The sequence below is a fragment of the Lemur catta genome, chromosome X, assembly GCF_020740605.2.
Source record: "Lemur catta isolate mLemCat1 chromosome X, mLemCat1.pri, whole genome shotgun sequence".
Taxonomy (NCBI): Eukaryota; Metazoa; Chordata; class Mammalia; order Primates; family Lemuridae; genus Lemur; species Lemur catta.
Genome location: NC_059155.1, coordinates 20,196,143 through 20,222,435, shown reverse-complemented (window position 1 = coordinate 20,222,435; position 26,293 = coordinate 20,196,143). Strand labels below are relative to the sequence as shown.

The window sequence follows — 26,293 nt, the reverse complement described above, 5'->3', positions numbered from 1 at the left end:
ATTTCTTTCATTATCTGGAAAGCTCTATTTCCATGCTTCTCCTCCACCAGCTAAAAAAGGGAAAAGCCAGGGGTAATACATCATGCCTGGAACTAAAAATGATTTCAAAATTCAGGGCATATTTTACCTTGTCTGAATCCTGAATTATTTTGACATTCTCTGTACCAAATTTTTCACCATAAAGTTTAACAAGTCTCAAGGAAATCTCTGAGAGGCCGGTGAGCTTTGGCTCTTTATAGATGTACTCCTTTCCATCCTCTTCTTCAAAAAAAGACTATTACAAAGTTAAACAAATAATAATTTACGAATAGTATTAACAAACATAGCATTTAAATAAAATCTCCTAAATAACTAATAATATATTAGAAATACATTTTTAATAATATTACTAAAAGCTCCATGTATATATTTACCATTTTAACTTCAAATAAATGAGAATTTTTAAATTCACAGTCATATGAACAAATTATTGGCCTAAGATTTTTCTCCTTCCCTGTATACTTACCTGTTTTTTATTTGAAAGTTTTAACTACTAGATATTTAATATATACTTTAAGAAGTTTAACACAAAATGAAACTGAGGGAGAAATACAAACCTTGTTTGTTGTATTCTGACCTAATAGATTTAGATATGAGAACCAAAGTGAACTTTAAACTTACAAAAGAGGCCCCCTGCTGTTGTAATAGGCAGTCTATCTAGACAGAATCCTAAAGCCAATAATTGCTGCTATAGTAACCTAATCATTCAAAGGTGAATATTTTTAAAAAAACTTTATGAACTGAAGTATACTCACTTGGCCATAAAAGGCAACTCTAAAGAAAGTGCCTAAAAGTCTTTTTTTGGTGTGCATAACCTCCAGAATTTTTGTGTAAGCTCCATGAAGAGTTCTATAAACTTGAGTAAGTTTCTGAAAAATGAGAATATACAAATCAGCTTTGTCTTTTGGTTAATTACCAGATGTGTTCAAGACGAATATACAATACAAGAATAAAGAGCACAAATATTTCCTTTTCAAAATGGTTTTGGTGGGGACAACCCCCCTCCGTTGTAACAATTAGATAAAATTCCTCAATAGCTTTAGGTCTAAGAGTACCATTTAAAATGCTCAAGTAACACTGTATTTCTTAATATCATGCTTCATTTTATTCACATCTCAGTGGTAATTTATACATTTAGAATACTGCATTATCAAGATATTTTCTATACATCTGAATTATTTTAACTAAAAGAACAGCAAAATACTTTGCTTGAGCCCTTAGGTGGAGATATGAGAATAAACAATCCGTGCCAAAACTTTTGGAGATGAAAATTAAATGCACATATAAAAATAAGTAATAGTGTAAGCCTCAGGAAGGGCTGCTTTTATGGACATTCACAAACATTTCTAGAGAATATATTTTTCTGCACACCCAGAAAAAGGGAGCACACTGTGAAAAGAACATTATCAAGAATGTGAAAGATCACCTAAAGAATGGAAGAAAATATTTGCAAATCACAGATCTGATAAGGGTTTAGCACCCAGAATATATAAAGAACTCTTATCACTCAACAACAAAAGACAAACTACCAAATTTTTAAAATGGGCAAAGGAATTTAATAAACATATCTTCAAAGAAGATATACAAATGGTCAAACAAGCACACAAAAAGATGTTCAACATCACTGTCATTAAGGAAATGCAAAACAAACCACAACGAGATACCACTTCACATTTACTAAGATGGCTGTAATAAAAACAAACAAAACAAAACAAAACACCAGAAAACAAATGTTGGCGAGGACACGGAGAAATAGGAACCAATCCAAAATGCTCCAATGAGTATTTCCTTTCGGCATCATGTTGGCGCTCAAAAAGTTTTGGATTTTGGAGTATTTCAGATTTTGGATTAGGGATGTTAGATCTGTATTCCTTTTATGGTACATATCCAGAATGGGCAAATTCAGAAAGCAGATTAATGGTTATTAGGAAATGAGGGTAAGGTGGGGAGTGATTACTTACTGGGTATGGGGTGTTTATCTGGGCTAATGAGAAAGTTTTAAAAGTAGAGAGAGGTGGTGCATGCACAACATTGTGAATACATTAAATGCCACTGAATTGTACATTTTAAAATGGTTAGTTATGTAGCATGTGAATTTCAGTTCTATAAAAAAAGCTTTTTTCTTTAAAATTCTTCCCATATTATCCCTTATAGCTGAGCTCAATTTGAGGTACATCTTCCTTACTTTGGCTGCTATCTCTGACACTTTTCAGCCCATTCCATAGCGATACACTGAAAAATTATATATCAGTATCCTGGAAACAATGACTTTATCTCATATAGAACGCTAGGGGATTTATACAGACCCTTACACCCCTATAAGGAAACAGAAGTTCCCCTATAGAAAATATCATTTCCTTTAACGTGTAGAGAAGATACATTTTTCTTTCTTCCCTATTGGTTGGTTGAGTGGCAAAACACTCCCTGGATTTCTAATAGCCTGATCTTCATTCTAAGAGTCTGAAAATGGGGCCTTTATTTTGAAACTATTACAAAGGTTCTTCAAATGTAATGCTTTGATAGAAGGGGTTAAGGGCAAATCTCATTTTGCCTCGGGTTATTCTTTGCCATTTATATGACCTACACTTATTTATTTAACTCTAGCATATTAATAATAATCACTTAACTCCACTATGATTTTTCAGGAATGCCCTATATACAACAGAAGTATGGCAAGAAGAGGAAGACCTAGAACCTAGGAAGAAAAAGTATGTTTGATTAGAGCCAGTCTGGAGCAGAGATTAGAACACTACCTGGTTGATATTAAATCTATGTGTTTTCACTCCTAGAAACATCTTCAACAATGAAAGACTACTTGCTATATTTAATAATAAACTGCTTTTAAAAAATGGCTTGAATCCTAAATCACCCAGTACAGTAGTGGCAGAAATTATGATATGAACTCAGAGGCTTGAATGTAAAAAATTCCTGTTTGGGCCGGCTGTGGTGGCTCACACCTGTAATCCTAGCACTCTGGGAGGCCAAGGCGGATGGATTGTTTGAGCTCAGGAGTTCGAGACCAGCCTGAGCAAGAGCGAGACCAGCCCGAACAAGAGCGAGACCCCGTCTCTACTAAAAATAGAAAGAAATGATATGGACAGCTAAACATATACACAGAAAAAATTAGCCGGGCATGGTGGTACATGCCTGTAGTAGTCCCAGCTACTCGGGAGACTGAGGCAAGAGGCTCGTCTGAGCCCAGGAGTTTGAGGTTGCTGTGAGCTAGGCTGATGCCACGGCACTCTAGCCCAGGCAACAGAGTGAGAGTCTGTCTCAAAAAAACCCAAAAATTCCTGTTTGGTGCTGGTGGCATCTTCTGTTCATTATATTACTTTTCTTCCTTAACTACCCTTTATCAATAGTTTATGTGGTAGGCCAAATTGAAAAAAAAAATTCTCATAATAGGGCTATTACTAGTGTCCGATTACCTCCTTCACTGCCATCTGCCAACAGCTTTAGTCTCCCCACCAAATTACAAAGAATAGAATCATGTCTTTGTAACATAGAAAATTCAATGGCTTTTCTAAGTGACAGTTTAGTGGAAATAACACTGATTATTTTATGCCCTGAGAGGAAGAAGGGAGGTTGCCAGATAAAAATATTTTGAGAGCCACTGGTCTAAATTTCAATTTATATTTTGGGTCTTTTACCCTTAATTTCATTTGGAAAATATATATGAATATACGGTAGGATTTTTTTTTTTCCCCTGAGACAGGGTTTTGCTCTGTCACTGGAGCTAGAGTACAATGGTGTCATCACAGCTCACTGTAACCTCAAACTCCCAGGCTTGAGCGATACTCTTGCCTCAACCTTCCAAGTAGCTGGGACTACAGGCATGTGTTACCACAGCTGGATAATTTTTCTATTTTTTGTAGAGATGGGGTCTCGCTCTTACTCAGGCTGGTCTCGAACTCCTGGTCTCAAGCAGTCTTCCTGCCTTGGCCTCCCAGAGTGCTAGGATTACAGGTGTCAGCCACCATGCCTGGCCCTATAAGGTAGGATTTTTTTTTAAATTTTACTTTATTTTAAATTGACATGTAGTAATTGTACATATTTATGGGATACAATGTGATGTTTCAATACATGTATACATTGTGTAATGATCAAATCAGAGTAATTAGCAAATTCATCACCTCAAACAATTATCATTTCTTTGTGGTGAGAACATTCCAAAATCTTACGATTTAACAGCATTTTTAAGGATTATAATTTTCAAACTGGACAAATGTGTCAAAATGATATGCTAAGTTAAATATCTATATTCTACAATGTTTTATAAATGTCATAATATAAAGAACCTTCTATTCTCCAGAGGACACACAGTAGAGTGATGGTAACATAATTATATTATTGTTTCTCCCAAGGCCAAAATAAAACATATAAGCCAATGATGAAAATGTTTAAACGGCCTACCTCAAACTCACGACGTTTCTCATAAATTGGAATGATCAACTTGGAAATCTCAGAAATTACTTCGTAACGTTCTGCCTTCCATAAGCCATCCACACATTGTTCTAGCAACTCCAGTAAAACTTCCTGCATTAAGAGAAATATCCAGTCAGGAATTATGCAGTTTTGGACAAATAAATTTTGAACCATTTCAAGTTAATAAAAACAAACAGGATGTACTAAATTCAATGAAATGCACAGAAGGAACATACTTGTGTGAATGTATTTTCTAAATCAAATATACATGAAGTTAAAAACATTCTTAAAAATATGAAATTTGTTGACAATAATAAACCATATCTATTTATTTTGCTTATTCACATAATGAAGATGTTAACTATACGTGCAAATGGTAACACATTGAGAAGGAGTATCTGTAAAAAACAGTATATCATTTGTTCCAAATTGAGGATACCTGAATGTCTAACAGGGTAAATTTCACTAAGCCTATAAATGTCTATTATTTTTCTTTTATATTAAAACTATATTTATCTATACTATTAGTCTTAAGAAAATCTGACAACTTTTTCAAGCTCTTGCATTAGTGATTTAGGTATTTTTTTTTTTTTTTGAGACAGAGTCTCACTCTGTTGCCCGGGCTAGAGTGAGTGCCGTGGCGTCAGCCTAGCTCACAGCAACCTCAAACTCCTGGGCTTAAGCGATCCTCCTGCCTCAGCCCCCTGAGTAGCTGGGACTATAGACATGTGCCACTATGCCTGGCTAATTTTTTGTATATATATTTTTAGTTGGCCAGATAATTTATTTCTATTTTTAGTAGAGACGGGGTCTCACTCTTGCTCAGGCTGGTCTCGAACTCCTGACCTCGAGCGATCCACCCGCCTTGGCCTCCCAGAGTGCTAGGATTACAGGCGTGAGCCACCGCGCCGGCCGTGATTTAGGTATTTATTAAAATGATGCAATTTTGGTAAAGAATACTTCCTTCCTTACTGTTGGTTCTAAAACTAGTGAGAATGGTAACAGCTCAAGACAGAGATCTCCAACTCTGCCAGAATAACAACAGCTGCTATAAAACAAACCCTTTTGTGAACCATCATCTTATGTTCTCAACAACAATGAAATGATGTAGCCAATTATTGATGCTATCCTGTAAGTCTTAACAGCTTTTTCCTATCTTAAAGAGACTTCAGACCTATAGAACTGATTGCTAAAATGGCCCTTCTTCTATGTCTTTTAGACCAGTGGTCTCCCAACTTTTTGGCACCAGGGACCATTTTCATGGAAGACAATTTTTCCACGGACCGAGGAGGTGGGGGGTATGGTTTCACTATGATTCAAGTGTATTACATTTATTATGCACTTTATTTCTATTATTATTACATTGTAATATATAATGAAATAATTATACAACTCACCATAGGTTGGGGACCCCTGCCTTAGACAACTGAATTCATCTTCTAGCTCTTTCACTTGTGTTTCCTCCCCCAGCCAGTGGCAATACCCCATTAAACTCTTAGCTAGAAAACTAAGTGCAGTTTTGACTTTATCCTCTGTCATGGGTTGAATTATAACCCCCAGAAAGATCAGTTGAAGTCCTAACCCCCAGTACCTCAGACTGTGACCTTACTTGGAAATAGAGCCATTGCAGATATAATCAGTTAAGATGAAGCCATATTGGAGTAGGGTGGGCCTCTAATCCAATATGACTGGTGTCCTTATACAGGGGCATTACAGGGAAAACACCATGTGACTACAAAGGCAGAGATTGGAGTGATGCAGCTGCAAGCCAACACCAAGGATCAACAGCTACCCCCAGAAGACAAGGAAGGCTTCTACTCAGAGTTTTAGAGAGAGCATGGCCCTGATAAATACTTGATATTAGATTGCTAGACTCTAGAATTGTGAGACCATGACTTCTCTTGTTTTAAGCCACCCAATTTGTAATATTGTTATGGCACCCCTAGTGCTATGGTCTGAATGTTTGTGTCCCCTCAAAATTCATGTGTTAAAATCCTGAACCCCAAGGTTATGGCATTATGAGGTGGGGGGTGGTCTCTGGGTGGTGATTAGGTCATGAGGGCAGAGCCCTCATAAATGAGATTACCACCCTCGAAAAAGAGCCCAAAGAGTTACCTCACCCCTTCCACCATGTAAGGACACAGTGAGAAAGTGCCATCTATAAACTAGGAAATGAGCCCTCAACAGACACTGAAAATGCTGGCACCTTGATCTTAGACAACGCAGCTTCCAGAACTGTGAGAAACAAATTTCTATTGCTTATGAGCTAACTAGTATCTGGTAATTTGTTACAGCAGCCTAGATAGACTACGATACATGCTTTCTTTACTCATCCTCTAATGAATTCATCACCAAGTCCTGCCAGTTTTACTTCCTGAATATTTCTCAAACCTTACCCTTCCTCTCCATTCCTATGCTCATTGCTAGGGTTCACTTCACCATTTTTTAAAACCGATCTTCCTTCCTCCAGCCTTGGCACTTTCAAACATATCCTCCACACATCTGCCATAGGGTTCTGATTAAAATGCAAACCTGACCATGCGACTCTCCCCGTCTTAAAATCTGGCAATGGCTCCCCGTCACTCATAGAACAAAGGACAAGCTCTCTCATTTGGCACTCAAGGCTTGCAATGATGTGGCCGATACTTCTATAATCTCATCATTCATCATGCCGAATCCCCTGTACTTTACACTCCAGCAACAGCGAACAACTAGTATGTCCCCTGAAGCACAATGGTGTGTCTTAGCTTTGTGCCTTTGTTCATTCTCTGCCCTCTGCTCTTTAATACCTCTTACTTGGTTAATCTCTTTAAAACAGCTTAGGTAGTACCTCTTCCAGGATCTTCTCTTGATCAACACAGGGTAGCCCTGACACTACACACCTTTTTTTCTGACTCTGCTAATTTTGGGGGTAAATATTTATTACTATACTGTACATTATCTGCACATTGTTTAGATATCCGACTTTTCAAAAAGGTGTGACTCTGAGACTAGGGACAATATCTTATTTATATTGATTTTTCTAGTAACGAGTATAGTGGTACTGTATAGCATGTGTTCAACAAATGTTGCTACTTGAGTAAAAGATCTGTATGTTAACATTTAATAGCCAAATTAAAATTTCCAGCAATGATGGAAAGGATGAACTTTGGGGGAATTAAAAATCAGTGACAAACTTAGTAGGGTTTATCCCAGGAATATAAAATTATTTTACAATTAGAAAAAAAATCAATGTAATATACTATCACATAAACCAAATAAAAGAGAAAAATTATATCTCCATCAATAGATGCAGAAAAAAGCATTTAAAAAACTCAATACCCATTCATGATGTTAAAAAAGAACTCAGGAAACAAAGAATAGAAGAGACCTTCCTCAATCTGATAAAGGGCATCTACTAAAAACCTAACGGTAGAATACTTTTCTCCTAGGATCGGGAACAAGTCAAGAATGTCTGGACCACTTCTGTTCAACATTATGCTGGAGGTCCTAGCCAGCAATAAGGCAAGAAGAAGAGAAAAGGCATACAGATTGGAAAAAGTAAAACTGTCCTGTTCAGATGGCATGATTGTGTACGTAGAAAATCCTAAGGAATATACAAACTACCAAAACTAATAAGCACATTTAGCAAGGTTGCAGGTTATAAGGTCAACACACAAAAATCAATTATATTTCTCCATACTAGCAACAACATATTGAGAAATAGAATAGAAAAGCAAACTATTATTATTTACAATAGTATCAAGTATCTATCAATAAATGTAACCAAAGACTTCTATCCTGAAAACTACAAAATATTGCTGGAAGAAATTAAAGATGACCTAAATAAATGTTCATTGATTGAAAGGCTCAATATTATTAAGCTCTCCATTCTCTATGTAGTGACATATAAATTTAACAAAATCCCTAAAAATCTTCTAATCTATTTTGAGGAAATTGAAAAGATGATTCTAAAGATTATATGGAAATTCAAAGAATGTAGAAGAGCCAAAACAACTTTGAAAAAGAATGAAGCTGGAGGGCTAACACTACCTGAACCTTGACCTCTATATCTCATTCCATTCTCAAAATGAATTTTAGATAAATTATAGACCTAAACGAAACTTAGAAACAAAGTTTCTAGAAGAAAACGTAGGACAATACCATCAAAACATCATGATCTTGAGGTACGCAAAGAATTCTTAGACCACTTCGGACTTCATCAGAAACAAAACTTTCTGCTCAACCAAAAACTCAATTAATAAAATGAATAGACAAGCCAAATACTGGGAAATAAATGTGCAGCACATATATCTGACAAAGAATTTATATTCAGAATATAGAAAGAACTCCCACAAATCAATAATAAAGAAGTAAACGATGCAGTTGTTAAGATAAAATACTTAAAACATTTCACAAAAGAAAATATGAGGCCAAAGAGCACATGAAAAAGTGCTAAACATAATTAGTCATTAAGGAAATGCAAATAAAAGCCACAAGAAGACACTAATTCATGCTTAATAGAATGACTAAAATAAAAAAAGAGATTAGCAACATCAGAGGATGCAGAACTGGAACTCTTATCCATTGCTGGTGGGAGTATAAAATGGTGTGACTACTTTGAGAAACTCTTTGGCAATTTCATATAAAGTTAAATACTCATCTTTGCTAAGATCCAGAAATTCCACTCCTAGGTATTTACCCAAAAGAAAGCATATGTCAACAATAAGTCATAGATAAGAATGTTTAAAGCAGCCTTATTCGTATCAGCCACAAAACGGAAACAATCCAAAATTCGTCAACAGGAGAATGGATTTGAAATGTGTGTATCAACATAATGGAATATTTAATAATGAAAAAGAATAAACTTTTGATATGCTCAACAATATAGATGAATCTCAAAAACATTAGATTATGCAACAGAAGCCAGATACAAAAGGGTACATACTGAATGATTCCATTTTTATGACACCAAAACTAATGTATGTTGATAGAAATCAGATGGTAGGGGTGGGGAGCCTGCTTGGAAATGGGCACAGGGAACTTTTTCTGCAGGAATGGACATGTTCTGTTTCTTGTTTCTGGAGTGGCAGATTACATGGGTGTATACAATTGTCGAAATTGATCAAATTGTTAACTTAAGATATATGCATTTCATTATATATTAATTATATCTTTTAAAACTGGTGGATATGACTTAAGGGACGTCATTTTAAAAGAGAAAAACTTGCAAATCAAATAAAAAATACATTTTTAGAAACAAATTAAATTTCATTATTATTGGATTAACTTATGTATTTAAATACAAATACTGGCCGGGCAGGGTGGCTCACGCCTGTAATCCTAGCACTCTGGGAGGCCGAGGCAGGTGGATCACTCGAGGTCAGGAGTTCGAGACCAGCCTGAGCAAGAGCGAGACCCCGTCTCTACTAAAAATAGAAAGAAATTATCTGGCCAACTAAAATATATATAGAAAAAATTAGCCAGGCATGGTGGCGCATGTCTGTAGTCCCAGCTACTCGGGAAGCTGAGGCAGTAGGATTGCTTAAGCCCAGGAGTTTGAGGTTGCTGTGAGCTACGCTGATGCCACGGCACTCACTCTAGCCCGGGCAACAGTGCAAGACTCTGTCTCAAAAAAAAAAAAAATACAAATACTAAATGGACAATAGTTTGTATTTTTCATTTCAATATAACTTCTAAATCAGTATCAGTTTGTTTTTTTCCTTTAGTTAGGGCAGCAGTCCTCAACCTTTTTGGCACCAGGGACCATTTTCATGGAAGACAATTTTTCCATGGACCAGGGAGCAGGGAGATGGTTTTGGCATGATTCAAGCATATTACATCTATTGTGCACTTTATTTATATTATTATTATATTGTAATATATAATGAAATAATATGTATGCTTTTATTCGCATTTCCCTAATGACTATGTTTAGCATTTCTTCATGTGCTCCTTTCAACTCACCATAGGTTGGGGACCCCTGGGCTAGGGCATGAGGAAGAAGCCTTATTATGTAAACTGAAATACAAAATGGCACTTGGTAGAATATGATTCTATCTATACACATAAAAGTATGTATAAATTACTATTACTACTGTAGAACACAAAAGAATTCCAACAAATGTGTTTACACAGAAAATTGATTATAGTTCTTGACTAGTACAAAGAGTTACTGCTCTCCTTGAGAGTATATAAAAGAGTCAGGCTCAAGGCCATTTCTATGAATAAGCTGAAGCTGCTGTTTGGAAGGTAAAGACACAAGTTCAGTTGTGCTGAACCATTTATATCCCATGAAATCCTCTAAATCTTTGTGCTGTCAGCCTGTAAAACCTGGAGGTCTCTGGGAAATCATCTGAGTCTAACTAAGATCCAGAAACGTGAATTAACTTCCCCAAGTCTTCGCAGTCAAAAATTGTGCTGGAATTTAAATTCCAGTACTTTGATTCTCTGTTATGATTAATTCAGCAAACATATCTACTTTTGTAGGTTCTGCAGGCAAAAGCATACCAACTTGCCATTAAGAAACCTCACTGCCAAGTAGGTCAATGAAAAATTTGACATTTATGTAGCACTTATAAAGAGCTTTCATATAACATACATTGTGAAGTGACGAGGATAGTATTATTATTGTCCTTACTTTACTGATGAGACAGACCCATATAGAAATAGTAAATAAAGCTTATAGGCTTATCATTTTAGCTAAATGAACCAGAGCTAACTTCAGATTTGCTTCTATTTAAAAAACCAATTCACAAAGTACTTATAAAGTGTGTCACTGTAACTTTAACCTGATTGCTTCTTATTTTTCTTTCTTTTTTTTTTGTTTTTGAGACAAGGTCTTGCTCTGTCTCCCAAGCTAGAGTATGGTGGTGTCATCATAGCTTACTTCAACCTCAAACACCTGGGCTTGAGCAATCCTACTGCCTCAGCCTCCCAAGTAGCTGGGACTAGAAGCATGTGCCACCACGCCCAGCTAATTTTTCTACTTTTTGTAGATATGGGGTCTTGCTCTTGCTCGGGCTGGTCTTGAACTCCTGGGCTCAAGCGATCCTCTCACCTTGGCTTCTCAAAGTGCTAGTATTACAGGCATGAGCCACTGTGCCCAGCCTGCTTCTTGTGTTTCTTAATACAACTGTCTAGAAAATGTAATTTTATGGGAATGCAACCCCTTTAATCTCTCTGCTTCTATGTGTTTCTTTTTCCCATGTTCCCACTTTTTAACTGTGAACCTTTTCCCATGGTTCAGTCCTTGGTTCTCTGGTCTTCACTTGCTATATATATTACATCCTAGACTGCTTTGGTTCTCACAAGGATATGACTTCCAGATGTGTGTTTAAAACACTCATCTCTCTCCTCAGATTCAGTTCTGCATTTCCAATGGCCTGTTATTTCCAGTTTGATAGCCTTTCACTTCAAAATCAACTGACATCTAAAATGAAATTCATCATTTTCTCTGCAAAACCATCTATCATTTTTCCTTAACATCAAAACCCAAAATCTTGGTGCTACCTTTGATTTTTCCCCTTGCACAGTCAGAAAGTCTTCCCCTCCTTTCCTCATGGTGTTTCCTTAATCTTTGACTATCCTGGCTTATGCCCTAATTGTCTCACATCTGGATAATTAGGCCAGCCCTCTCTCTAGCCTCTGCCTCCTGCTCTATCATCTACCTATAATCCATCTCCCTACATTATCACCAAATTAGCCATCCCTCTCCTTGCTTTCATCTGGTCATTATCCTGCTCAAAAACCTCTGATAGCCATTCAACATTCTACTGAATAAAGCCCAAACAATCAAAGTTTCTCAAAAATCTGACCTCAACCACTACTCTTCTCTATGTGAACCCACTGGTTTAGCCCAAAGGATCCACTCTGTGCCTCAAACATGCCTTATAGTGTCCTACCTCTTAGCCTTGGTCCCTGCTTGTTTCCTCCTACGTTAGAATGCCTTCACAGGGTGTTGTCGTTTTTCAAAGCCCCCTCTAATCATACCTCTTCTGTTCTATCTCAGCTCAAAGGTATCTCTTTTACCTTTGACTTTGCATGGCATATACTATCTATATTATTCAAATACTATTCAAGTCTTTTTTTTTTTTCCATTTCATGCAGGTGTATTATCTCTTCAGGTTGACCTTGGAAGTCCAAGATCACCAAATCCTGAGCCCTGCTCCTAAGTCAGTGCTTAATAATTCTTTGTTGGTTGATTGACAGCGGAGGTTATTTTTTATCCATCTGAAGTTCAGAGCAGAAATTTTCCATTTTAAATACTTTTATGCATACTCTGCTTAGCTGAAGTAAAGGACAATGTTAACTCTTATGTTTTTAATGAAGATTTTCCAAAGTATATTGACTCAGATCTGGTTACTGGGATGGTGATTTGAGGATGGTAAATGTCGCATTTCTAAAACTAGACACTGGGAACAGTTCCAGAGATAGGGCTGTACATTCTAAACAGGGACATCTTTACCCTGGGCAGTTTTAATACTTAAAGTTCATTTACCCTTAATTACCTTCAAAAGTAAGTTAGCTGTAATAATTTTTTAATATAAATAAATTCTAAGAAGTGAAATTTATATAACTGGCAACACAGGCCCTGGAATCTTACTTCACTATAATGGACATCCATCATCCCAGCATCTTCTTTCATTGCTCCTTCTTCTTCTACATTGGGAGTAATTTTCTTGAAGGCTGAACATCCATTAGGGAATAATTCTGTGTGAATAAAAAACAGTGGGGTAAATTTATAAAAAAGCGTTTGGTAAATAACAGTGAGCCTTATAGGAATTGGAGATTTTTAAATAAATAGATATTTTTGTAAGGATCAAAGTCCTAAGTACAATCTTCCGTTACAAGAAATAATTTCCATCTACTATATATTCTATCAATCTTTTTCCCAAAAAGTGAGCTCAAGTTACTTACAATTCTCTGACTATGCATCACCTTCAATGGCTAGTATAGATGTTCCCCTAGTGTAATCTAAATAAACATTTTTAGTAAAACTTTAATCCTGTGCACATTTGTGATCCATCATGTAAACAAGAGGGCAGGTAGTTTTCAGGTAACCACTGAATGATCTTTAGTAGCCACGTCTAATGCCTAATTTCACTGAGAATTGGGAAAGGAAATGAGTCAATGGAGGAGGCCTAAGCCTAGGATTTGTAAGAGAGGCAGGAAATAAACAGATTGCAGGGATGAAACATCCTTGGAGAAAACAGGATGGGCACTGAAAGAACCATAGCTTCTGGAGTTAGACCCAGCCCTATCACTGTGTGATTTTTGGACATGTCTATTTTCCTGGGACTGCAACAAGTTTAACTTTTGTAAAATAGGGCTACTTTATGAGAATTAAATGAAATGTAAAGTGTTTAGAACAGAGCCTGGCATATAAGAAGTCTCCAATGAATTATTATTACCAAACAAGCTTACCAATAAACAAACTAGCTTTCCCAAGATAGAATAAAACACTTGCTGCCAGATGGCCCCCTGGGAAATAGGAAGTGAACTCAAGCTGAGAACAGCTGCTGTAGGATTGTGGACCAAATTGTTGCTGTCAAGCAAGAGTCTAGGTGTAGAGGCTACATAGTTGCCCTAGAGATTGTGAAACATGTCCAAACACTCCTCCTGCGGCTACCTTTACCCTTATCTAAGTGGGCTGTAATTTTAGAGCTCCAAGAAAATTCAGCTTCCTTATAAAGGAATCTGATAGCCAGTGAGAAAGTTTCCTTCTGATAGTGGCTGCTCACAAAGGGAACGAATAGCAGTTGCAATCTATTGTCCATAACCTCTCTAACAGTGATGCTTAGAGATAATGACCTTTATTCACAACTAAGTATCTGGTACTCTTCCTGAGGTTAGAGGTTGGGGAAGGAAGAAGGAAGGTTTAAGAAAGCCGGATCTCATGTTCAAGAGATTTCTCAGAATTCTGGTGGAAAAAAGGTCACATACCAGGGCTTGGATTTTGCCAACTCTTCTTGTCTAAATGAAAGATAATTAGACATACATTTTCTGGGTAAGATGCTTGCTAGAACATGAGTTATCAAGTAGGCACTGCACTTCTGTGTGAGAAAGAAGAAAGTCTGGAAGGGAAAGATGGGGTTATTTTGAAGTATTCTTTTAAGAAGGGAGAAATACATGGGAGTAGTCAGAGGGTTTCCATTAAGGAAGAAAGAGAGGCAGAAATGAAAGTCATATTTACTTTCACTTGCCAAATTTTAGGGCCATTTTTGTTCAAAGAAATTAGGTAATAAAAGGCAATGAAGGTAGAACATGTTTCACGTCTGAAGATAAGCATGTCTAAAATGGTCTGTTGTAGACATTTAGAGAGTCTTATTCAAAGTATTGGACCACAGTAGATAAAGAGCTTGTACCAGAATGTAAATGAATTCCTCATTTCCTTGTTCAATAAAGTCTATCTATTAAAAAAACTCAGCTGAATTAAACAGAGTATTTAGTGACGTGGCTGATTTACATTCAGGACAATAGTCCTCATCTTGCTGTAAACAAGTAACAAACTGTTCTCAGACTAGCAGCTGGTCTGTGGGACACCCTGTGTAGTAGTGCATTAGGAGAACTTTTTGAAATTTGGAAGAAAACATCCCACTTGATTACGTGTATGAAGTCAAAAGCTAGGCAGTACAAAAGAAGAGGGCCCAAGACTTGAGTGACGAGATAAAGAATGTAGTTTTCATCAAAGAAGAGGGTTAGTCTCTAAAGGCCTCAGGCAGTGAGGTCCATGACTACGAAAATAATTCCTGTCTGTTCAGAAGGGATTATTACTTTAAGTTATTCCCAAATGTAGGATTTTTCTGGAATGCTGTGATTTAGGGGAGAACAAAGAAAGGCATACTCCTATGCCTGAGATCAGATGAGGCTAAAAGCATCTTGGGAGAGAGTCTTCTGGTATGGATCTTAAGTAGAAGTAGATCAAATTATGTTTTATCTCAGGAACAAAGATGTAAACACCCACTTTGGGAATTTTTTTTTTTTTTTTTGAGACAGGGTCTTGTTCGGTCACTGGGACTTAGAGTGCATTGGTGTCATCATAGCTCACTGCAACCTCAAACTCCTGGGCTCAAGTGATCCTCCTGCCTCAGCCTCCCAAGTAGCTTGGGCCACAGGCATGTGCTACTATGCTCGGCTAAATTTTTGTATTTTCTGGTATTTTTTCTTGTAGAGACAGAGCCTTGCTACATTGCTCAGGCTGGTCTCAAACTCCTAGCCTGAAGTGATCCTCCCACCTCAGCCTCCCAAAGTGCTACCACTTTTGGAATTTCTTGTCCACATCATTTAATGTAAAGACTACTATTGTGGCTTTTCAGCTTCAGAGTACAATATTCTTGCTAAGCATGTTATTTTAATTCATATGCCAGACAATATTAATATATCTCTACCTAGAGAAGAGATATATCCCTCCCACTTTTTGCTTAAGTTATCAACACCCATCAATATCCAATGATATCAGGATCCTTTTGTTTGTTAGTTCTGAAAAGATTTTCAGATGAAACAAGTTGCTGAATCTGGAACTGGGCATTGTATATATCCCAACAGACGGAGGCATCTGTTTAAGGGATCTCACGTAGACCTATGCAGCCTTGTATAATGGGGTCCTAGAAAGTCTGCCATCAGTCTCTCTGGTATTTGACCTGGATTCTTAACCTTTCCCTTCATAGCTGTAGCTTTTATACTCCTGAATGCTGTCCTAAGGAAAGCAAGATGGAAACTGTCAAGATAGAGACCATGACCTTGAATACAAGTTACTCTATGAAAAAAGGGGGGAGAAGTTTGAAGGATGGAATAGCAGTCCAACCCTTGATAAAATACAACTGCTAGTCAGAAGAAGGATAAGAGGTAAGAGTGCTGAGAGAAGGGTAAGAAGGGAAAAGGCAGTGGCTGGGGAAAAAAAAACAGAAGAATAAAAAGCTTTGTGGAACTTAAGCTATTAGATCCTGGGTACAAACACTTGGGAAAGAGACCAACATTACCCTAAAAGGAATGAAAAAAAAAAAAAACAAAACCAGACTCTATGGGAAAGGAAATTCCTTTTTCTGGGTTGAAGGGGGAACACTGCAGGCCTTGAAGCTTTGCTGAACCTAGGATGCTATTTGGTGGCAGAAGAATGCAGAGACTTGACTCATCTTCCCTGGAGAAAACAGTTGCACCCTCTCTCAGGAAAAGAGAGGAGAGAGAAAAGTACATATAAATCTAGCCTCCAGAGAATGTAATCTAGAAATCTTGAGGTTTTCAACAAAATAACAATAAGGAAATTCTGACTTTTTAAAAATTTTATATTTTGGGGCATAAGAATAACTAAACCAAGTATCACCATTTCAAGGTGACTTCGGTAAAGGGAAGAGCATGATAACCCTTAAGGTCTCTCTGGTAGAAAGAGCAAGAGCTTAGGCTGCCTGGAAGAAGTCTGGGGGAAGGGGCAGGGAGAACTCCTTCCCATTTCCCTGTCAGTTCAGTGCCTGAGACAATGAAGAAAAGGATCTGGAAATGGTCCCTCACTGGTGGTGTATAGGACCCCAAGCCCTTGCCTGCTTAGGCAACTATCCAACAGCATAAAGTAACTTTTTTTCTTAAAAACTGTAAACAGTATAACATCTGCCTCCAATATGTCAACTGCTAAGTAGTAATTTATTCCAAAAATTTTTTTTAATTTTTATAATGGACTTCAAGAGAAATGGCTTAGGAATTTGAGAGAACAGAAAATTTGAACAGGAATTTGAGAAAAAATTTTTGGCAATGGGTATGTGCCAGGGATTAAAAATTTTAAATGGCTATGTATCAGGGATTTAAAACTCTCCATCTCTTTTGTCTTCATTATATTAATAGAAAACAGAGTTCTGCAGCTGCCCAATTACCTTTGTTAAATAAGTTGGTCTTAACTGTAAGTTCAACTTTTTTTTTTCCAGTTCTGCACTCAAATGTATTTTTATTTATTCTGCAAATATCCAGGTCTTATCTAGACTTCAAAAAAGTCCACTAATTCTGTTGGATTGTTGTGTTCTCAAACTGGATGGCAGATTAACAGATTAAGTTTATAATTTGTGTTTTAAATTAGTAATTGACCTTGGTGTAACTATTACAGTTTAATCAGCTAATTAACAAAAAAAGGTGTTTGGGATCGTATGAATCATTGAAGCTAAGGGGGGGAAACCCTGAGGATTTTACTGCTACTACCATTTTAGAATAAGGTTTTCTAGTTTAAGCAAATAGAATTTTCCAGGTTTAAAAAGAGATGGCACCTATATAAATATTCTTCTCTTAATTTAAGAGAATAACCTTCTCTTAATTTAAGCATTATTTTTGTTTAAAATTCAAAACAATATTTTCTCCTCAGCAAAGAGCTCTTTCATTTCTGTGAAGAATAAATTCTAAAAAACCTTGAGGGTGTTATGAAATATTTAAATGACCAGTTAAAAACACTATTTCTACTTGTTGAAACACATCACAGTTTGGTGTTCAAGCTAGCTGCTTCATGCTAATGTCCAAAAAGCAATAGCAAGAAGTTGTATTTCTAAAGCTTAAGGATTGATAATGAAGATACATAATTCTTGATTTTTCCTTTGTTTTAAGTTCTTTGTACTTGTGAAAAACCCTCAAAAATTCTAGGGAAATAGTTTTAATATATTTAACTATTTTCAAAATCTAAAGGGTACAGTCTTATACTTAGTGGACATAAAACTCTTATTTCAGATTTCTACTCATTAGAAAGATGAGATAGTATTAACCTAATTTCTCTGAAGACATACCTAAAATCATATTTAGTACTGTGTTTAAGATTCTCATATTTGTCAGTTTATTAGGAATTGCAGGTGTGCAATTTCAATATTTATTTATACTGTGATTCTATGGACATACCAGTGATTTAAAAAAAAAACTCTAATGGGGCTTTATTTTGATAACTAATCTCCTTTTCCATTTCAAAACCACAGATATACAAAAAAAGGAGAAAACTAAAGTATACCAATTTCAAACAAATGGATTGTTAAAAAGAGTTTCAGTATCAAACAGAAAGTGTTCATTTAAAATATAAGTAAAATGAATCTACATTTTAATTGTGATATTATATTTTTCTGAAAAAATTCTCCACATGGGTGTTGTTATATGACATAATTGAGCACTGAGCCATATATGTGAAATGAAAGCTACACAGTTACTTGTAGGAATTCTGGAATTAAAAAACAAAACAAAACATGGTTGTGTTCCCATAGCCAAAGCCAGAGCGATCTGACTCCTGTAAGTTGGTTTCACTTTGTCCTATCATTACTCGTTCAACATCCTTATAGGAAGTAGCCTGGACACTGCAATAGACAGTGGGAGATTCCTTGATTGCAATCTTCACTGCCAATCAATTTGTAAACCTAACTCAACTGTTTTCCTATTTGAGTAGGTACGGTAGTCAACAATACTGTGTTTGGAAAGGGAAGCTTTTAGGCAGATTCTTTAATTAGGAATCTTGAATTAGGAATACAGAGCTGCTGGCTCCTGATGACCTTCGAGGGCATGACTCCCTTTTAAAACCTAGGTATCAGTGCCCTAAAGTGGCCAGAGAGACATAGTATGTGGGCAGTTATTGGTGAAGTTGACGCGCATGAGGGGAAATAAATGATCTGTATTATCCTGAGCTTCTCATGAGCCCTGAGAAGAATTTAATTGTGGCAATCTTCCAGGGAGAGACAGTCTTGGAAAATAAACACTGGGCATCAGGCCTGGCCCTGTACTATTTAATTTATTCTTGTAGCCTCTAATGAAAGCAGAAGGCAAAACGAACAATCCAGTCTTTTTTATGTATATACATAACAACTTCTGTTTAATACTGAATGAGATCGAAGGTGAACATATTTTTCAGAGCTCAATTATATCACATTCACTGTTGCAAGCTACAAAGATAAAAACTATTGTGCTGAGTGGAATCCACCCCCTCCCAATCTCTAAGAATACAAATATCTTACTTTTTCGATGAAGAAACTCTGCAACCAGAGCTGCTACATGGACATAACACATTGCAGCCTGAAAAGAGACGACAAGGAAAGAATTGTCAGAATGTGTCCAAGAGATTTTGAAAGGTTTTGGCTAGAACAAAGTAGTTCTTAAGTAGTCACCTCTGAAAAATCTCCATTTTTAATATGAATCTTGGCCATGCTATCCAGCCAGGTTTTCCTGAGCTCTGGGGTGCTTGCATAGGACTTGGCTAAGCTATACTGGAGGTCAATTAGCATCTCAGGGTCTTTCTCATGCTCCTTCATTTGGGCAGTGGCCATAAGAACGGTACGGATTCTCTTGGTCAGGTCTTTGACTTCTGTGGGAAAAGCAGTTGCCTAATTTCAAAACAAACAAAAAGACATGTTCAACAACAATATCGACATGCTCTAAAGCTCAGCATTGAATCTTGAGAACATAATAGCGATTTTTACTTATTATAATTCTTGGTGTTGCATGTAGCATGTCTAGTGTTTTAAATGATTATTTTAAAAATACGTGGCTACTAGCCCAGGCTTCAAAGGCTCTAAACCTTGGTGACAGTATAATCACAGGACATAAAAGCATGACCTCTGGAGCCAGACTACCTGGCTTTGAGCCCTAGATCTTCCATTGTAAATTCCACAGCCATGAGAGTGATCTATGTTTGCCATTTACTTATAACACTAACTAAAAATTGACAGCTTACTATGTACCAGGCACTGTTCTGGGTGCTTTGCATGTTTGAATTTTTACAATAACCCTGTAAGTTAAGTATTATTACAAGTCATCTTAACCAGTGTGAAAACTAAGGCACAGAGCAATTAAGTAGCTTGGCCAAAGTCTCCCAACTGGTAAGTCGAGGCAGGATTTACACACAGGCAGTCAGGCTCAGTGCTGGTGCTCTCAGCCCCTCTTCCATGCTGATGATCATACCTCCTCCGTCACTGACTATCACATACTAAGGAGAAAGCCATACTGTGAAAATTTCTATTTATACAAATGAGAGGTCATGAATTACAGAACACTCCAAAGAGTTGAAAGAAATCGTTAACCTTTCAAAGTGTTGGTTTTGGCCCAGAGAACACCAATTCAGAGTTTTCTCTTCACCCTAGCCACTGCTAAGAAAGTCCTATCACTTCCTCTTAACCCCCACTGGAGTAATCACAATTATCTGTATGGTGTATAGAAGATGAGGAAGGGACACATAGAAGGGTTAAGGAGATTTTTAATGTGAATATGATAAGATGTGGAGGAAATGGTTTTAAAAACTGCCACCCTGACTCTTAAAAATAATAATTATATACATAAAGTCCCTTCTTATACATTAACAGAGATCCCATTTATTGCGGGAAAGACATACTTTGTTGTAATAGGGTTTGTTGGTAATGACTGCCCTAACAAAATAAAACTAAGTAAGTCATTTCAGAAATGAGTCAAGTAAAATAAAAAGATTTCTTATCAAGGAAAGCTAACACAAGCCCCATTTACTTAGAAAAACTTGCCAATCTACCTACATAACGTGGCATTAAGGATGGAGACAATTGAGCATAAATGGTGCAAGTTATTTCTATGCTCATGGGATTAGCTAGAGCATATATTGATCCCCTGGAGAACCAGTAGAACTGGCTGGAAAGCAAACTTTCCCAGCATGAGAGTGGCTGGCACTACTCAGTGTTTTTATGCAGTGCAAGCAATGTTCCTATGGGAATATTTTTTGGTAGATGGATTATACACATCCCAAACATCAAGTATGCTATGACTGTGAGCTTTTAATTTTTCTTCAGATTTTACACGATATTGTCAAATTATTATGGAAGATGAGCTTTCCCAATAATAAGCATGATTCATTCTTTGGGAGGAAATGTCCTCTATTGGCAAAGGATTCTTCTTCCCTTGTGTATATGTATCGCTGAAGATCAGAACCTGCACTCCATGCAACGATGAAGCAACAGATGAATTTTTATAATGCTATAGGTTGTAAGCATATAGGAAAGAAAAAGAAATGGTGATAAGGGTCTTGGGTTTGGCCTCAGTTATCTTTTAAGAATGACAGTCTTGGGCTTGGATTTGCTAATAAATACCTATGGCAAGCTACAATCAGTTAGATGATATTCTTTTGAAACTCACAAAACCATCAAATAATGAATCCCTTCTGTGCCATTCCTCATCCATTGGCAATGGATCAGGCAGCTGTTAGCTATTGTAAGAAATGAGATTATGTAAAGTTTCAAACTCAGCACTTAATTAACCAATATTAAAAATGATGACAATTGTTAAGAAAGAAAGGATCTATTTATTTTCTGAGAAAGTTTAGAAATCAAGTCAGAAAAAAATTCAGATTCTACTTGCTGTAACAACTGTGTTTACACAGTACATTCCTTCATCCATCTATTCAAAATAATATTGAATGTCTGCTCTGTACCACGTAGTGTTTTTGGTTCTAGAGATACAGCGGTGTACAAGACAGAGCCCTTAATCAAGGCTCACATTCCATATATTCTACACTAGCAAAAGTTGTGAATCCAATGATAGCTTAAGAGTATAAACTTCCCTGATGGTGAAGGTGGTTCTAACTTTTTACTCGAAGTGAGAACATACCTTCATAGGTCTGTCACTATTTGCAAAATTATTGATAATGAATAAAGACTCCTGAAATCTTGATCCTCCGCTTAGTGCAACATCAGCTATTAGCTGGCTTACAGCAATTATTATCTGTGGGAAGAAGCAAACATGGTTTTCCAAATGGCTTTTGAACAAAGGCTGCTTACTCTCATCATTGTATAAGCACAGAGGCACTCATATGAAACGTTTCTTTTAAAGAGTCTACATTGTAGCATCATAATCTATTTTCTTCATGCATGAGGGGTTTAAATTCTTCTACTTTCATGAAACAATTTCAAATTTTATTGGGAACTTTCTTGGCTAGATGTAAATAATTCTTCAAAACTCAAAACATAGCTAGATCTAAAACTTTTCATAATAATGAACTGATACAATGGTGGTCAGGTCTCCATTTTCAATATGCTTGCTAGGTAGTAGCTATGGCAAAGTTGGAAATGATTTTTTTACGGTTTCTCATTCCTTTTTACTAGTCTATTTAAGTGTGCTGGACTCCCAAGTCCAGTGCCTCAGCAACCTTCTTTGTTTTTGACCAGGGTTTACCTAGTTTAATAGCAGTTTATGCAACAACAGCCTTTAATGGTACTTTTTGATTTCTCACACTCCCTTGGATGAACGCCAAAATGATCCATGCTAAGATGTTAATGGCTGGATGCTTTACCATTGGTCCTGGGAAGCAGGATATAGTAGTAGCTATGGGTGTGGGCTCTAGAGTCAAACTTCCTTAGATTCAAATCTTGACTTCATCAATTATTTACTGTGTGGCTTTGGAAAAGCTATTTAACCTTTCTGTGCCTCACAGTTCCCATTTGTAAAATGGGGATGATAACAATCTCTAGTTTATAGAGTTGTTATGAGGATTAAAGAGATCATAATCATAGTACTAGTTAACCCTTTATTGAGCACTTACTATGTACCAGACACTGTTCTAAGTCTACATACACATCTATTAATTCATCGATATTTAAATAAAGGACTTGAGAGAACTGATGCTTTGACCCAGAAGAAGAATCCTAATGGGGAATTTTAAGTACACTGGCATACTAATTAGAGCAATGTTGTGGGGAAAGCTAGATTTTCTAGTGACACTTCATATATTAATAAAAGCAAATAGTAAAATGTGTAATGCTGGCTGACTCTAGTATGCAAAATTATATAGCAGATTTTTACAGAAAGCATATACAGTTATTCCTGTTAGATTTTCACATTACTGATGACACTTTTCAAAAAGGTGTTTATGGTCGTTTCCCCATTAATAACCCTGTCTCCATTAAAAAACTCCAATGTGACAAATCACGGCAGTGATATTATAAATAGGACCAAGGATTTCCCATATTACAAAGTGGCCTACTGAGCCAAGAATTCCCAAGTGTGGTTTAGTTCAGAGCTATTTCGTCAAATAAGCACAGAAATGTAGAGACTTTAAATAATAACTATCATGTAATAAGTGTTTATTATGTGCTAGGCATTGTGCCAGACACTACACATACTTTATTTTTAACCCTCACGATAAGCCAGCAAGGTGATATATACTTGGCCTAATTTTACAGATAAGGAAACTGGTTCAGCCAGATTGAGTAAATTGCCTAGGGTCACACAGCAAGTAGCTGAGCTATGATTTAAGTCCATGTTTTCCACTAAACCTTGAGTCTTCTCTCTTTTTAAATAAGTGGGCATGCTAGAGCATGAAAAAGATAAAGTGCATTATTACCTGTTAAGTCATATCTAACAAGCTTGTTGTTTAATCATATAAAAACCCTATGAGCTAGGTACTAATATTCACCCCTATTTTACATTTGAAGAAACTGAAACACTGAGAGGTTAAGGAAGTAACTTGCTCCCTGTCACACAGTGTGTGGTAGTTCTAGAATCTGAATTAGATCCTATGCTCTTAAAACCTATGTTTTCTAGAGCAGCTCTGTCCAATAGAAATATGATGGGAGCCACATATGTAATTTTCAATTGTCTAGCAGCAACATTAAAAGAGACATAAATGAAACTTATTTTTAATACCTTTTACTTAACCTAATACATCCAATATATCATTTTGACATATAATCAATATAAAACAATTGATATATTTTATTTTTTATGTACTTAGTCTTCAAAAGACAATATGTATTTTATACGTTCAGCACATCTCAATTTGGACAAACCACAGTCAAGTGCTAAATGCCACATTGTATTGGGTAGCTCTAGATCTTAATCTAGAGGATAAAGATCGAAGAGAAGAAAGATGAAGAGGTACTTTGATTTTCACTGACCTGCAGATGTGTCCTCAAGAAGGTTTTCCTTTTGGTATACTCAAAGTTGTTTCTCATCAAAAGATACAAAAGTGCAGAAGCTTCATTCCTGGTTGAGCTAATCTTCGAAGTGCAGCACTTTAAAACCTCATAGCAAAATGCAGCACACATATTTACTCTTCCTTTGAAAAAGGCCGAGGGAAACTAATGAACAGGAAAAAGAGAAATAAGTATCTGAAAACCCAACCATAAAATCAATCGAACATCCAGTGCCTACTATAATTCCTCAACTAAAACTATGCTGGGTGCTTTGAGGATACAAAATCAACATAAAGTGGGCTCTGCTCTCAAGCATGAAGACCAGTAGGTATCAAAGATAGAAAAATTTCTATCAGTACACAAGTTACTACAAAGATGGAAAGATACTGAATATAAATGCTACAGATCTGAGGAGAGCTTAAGAGAGTCTGAAACATACAATAGGTAGGTTTTCAATATGTATTGAATGAATGAATGACTGGAATGATAAATGACAGGTCTCAAACAAGGCCTTAAAAATGGGAAGGCTAGCTGAGCTCAATGGCTCATGTGTGTAATCCTAATACTTTGGAAGTCTGAGGTGGGAGGATCACGTGAGGCTGGGAGTTCGAGACCAGCCTATGCAACAAAGCAAGACCCCCGTCTCAACAAAAAATTAAAAAAAAAAATTGCTGGGCACAGTGGTGTGCACCTGTAGTCCCAGCTACTTCGGATGCTGAGGTGGGAAGATCACGTGAGCCCAGGAGTTCAAGGCTACAGTGAGCTATGATCGCACCACTGTACTTCATTTCAGCCTGGGCAACAGAGTGAGACCCTGTCTAAAAAAAAAAAAAAAAAGGAAGACCAATCTTCATGACTTACTCTTTTGCTTTCTATTTAAACAGTTCCTTATATTCTTAACTTCCAAGTGCTAGGAAAATTATAGCTAAAAATCTATTCAGCAAGTGAAGTTCATCTTTAACAAAATGGGATATAGGTAAAGTGTACACATACGTGCATCCTCTACTCATCAACAGTGTTAATTAAGATACATTTTGGCATAGAAAAAGAGTATAAAAATGACTACCTAATTCTCAAAACAACCAAATGGCCTGTTACTTTCAAAATGTACTCAGTCTGCTTTGTGGAAGATAAACCATACATACAACATAGGCTTTTTACAATGTCCCATGTGTACAGGTCTAGGCAAGCAAGTAGTAAGCTGCTTCAGGGTACGCAACAGATGTTTTCTTCTTCAGAGAGTATGAAGCTAGAGGGCCACCCTTTGAAAATTATTTCTTGGGAACCTTGAATTTAAACCCATGTTATACGAATGTACCTTCTTTATTTTACCTTAATACCAAGTGCAATACTATGCAGGTAATGAATGCTTAACAGATGTTTTCTGATTGGGAAACTGGGAAATCTCATTAATAGTTTTACCAGATTAAACCAACTCTTGCTGAACAAGATACTCTAGTATGAAAATAAACATTTAAGGGCTGGGCACGGTGGCTCATGTCTGTAATCCCAGCACTTTGCGAGGCCAAGGTGGGACAATCACTTGAGGCCAGGAGTTTGAGACCAGACTGGGCAATATAGTGAGACCCCATCTCTACAAAAAAATTTAAGAAATTAGCCAGGCTAGTGTATGCCCAGCTACGCAGGAGGCTGAGGCAGGAAGACCACTTGAGTCTAGAAGTTCAAGGCTGCAGTGAGCTACGATGGTGCCACTGCACTCCAGCCTGGGTGATAGAGCAAGACCCTGTCTCCTCTCACACACACAAAAAAAGAAAAACAAATTAAGGGACGGCATAGCTACAGTGTAGTTAATCCCTACACTAAGTCTTCCACCCATATTACTCACTTCTCTGAGTGGGCAATGGTCCAAATAATCAATCACCTCCTAATTATCAATTCTAATAGACCCCCCTTTCCTTTTTACCTTATTTGACAATCCTATACCTCATGACAACGTTGGAACTCTTTCCTCCTTTGGCTTC

At 36.8% G+C, this 26,293-nt stretch overlaps 1 protein-coding gene across 7 annotated transcripts in view; it reads right to left on the bottom strand.

The window, feature by feature from the left end:
- DOCK11 (dedicator of cytokinesis 11) overlaps positions 1 to 26,293 on the bottom strand; it is a 172,576-nt gene that overhangs the window by 9,619 nt on the left and 136,664 nt on the right. For 6 of the 7 annotated variants that reach the window (XM_045538712.1, XM_045538711.1, XM_045538713.1 and 3 more), the window contains 8 exons: positions 24,294 to 24,476; positions 22,009 to 22,122; positions 19,551 to 19,766; positions 19,401 to 19,458; positions 13,049 to 13,155; positions 4,453 to 4,575; positions 795 to 908; positions 128 to 274 (listed from right to left, as the gene is read on the bottom strand). In XM_045538712.1, coding sequence (XP_045394668.1) covers positions 128 to 274; positions 795 to 908; positions 4,453 to 4,575; positions 13,049 to 13,155; positions 19,401 to 19,458; positions 19,551 to 19,766; positions 22,009 to 22,122; positions 24,294 to 24,476 — 1,062 coding nt within the window. The remainder of the gene's footprint in view (positions 1 to 127; positions 275 to 794; positions 909 to 4,452; positions 4,576 to 13,048; positions 13,156 to 19,400; positions 19,459 to 19,550; positions 19,767 to 22,008; positions 22,123 to 24,293; positions 24,477 to 26,293) is intronic. The other variant, XM_045538715.1, reaches the window with a different exon arrangement.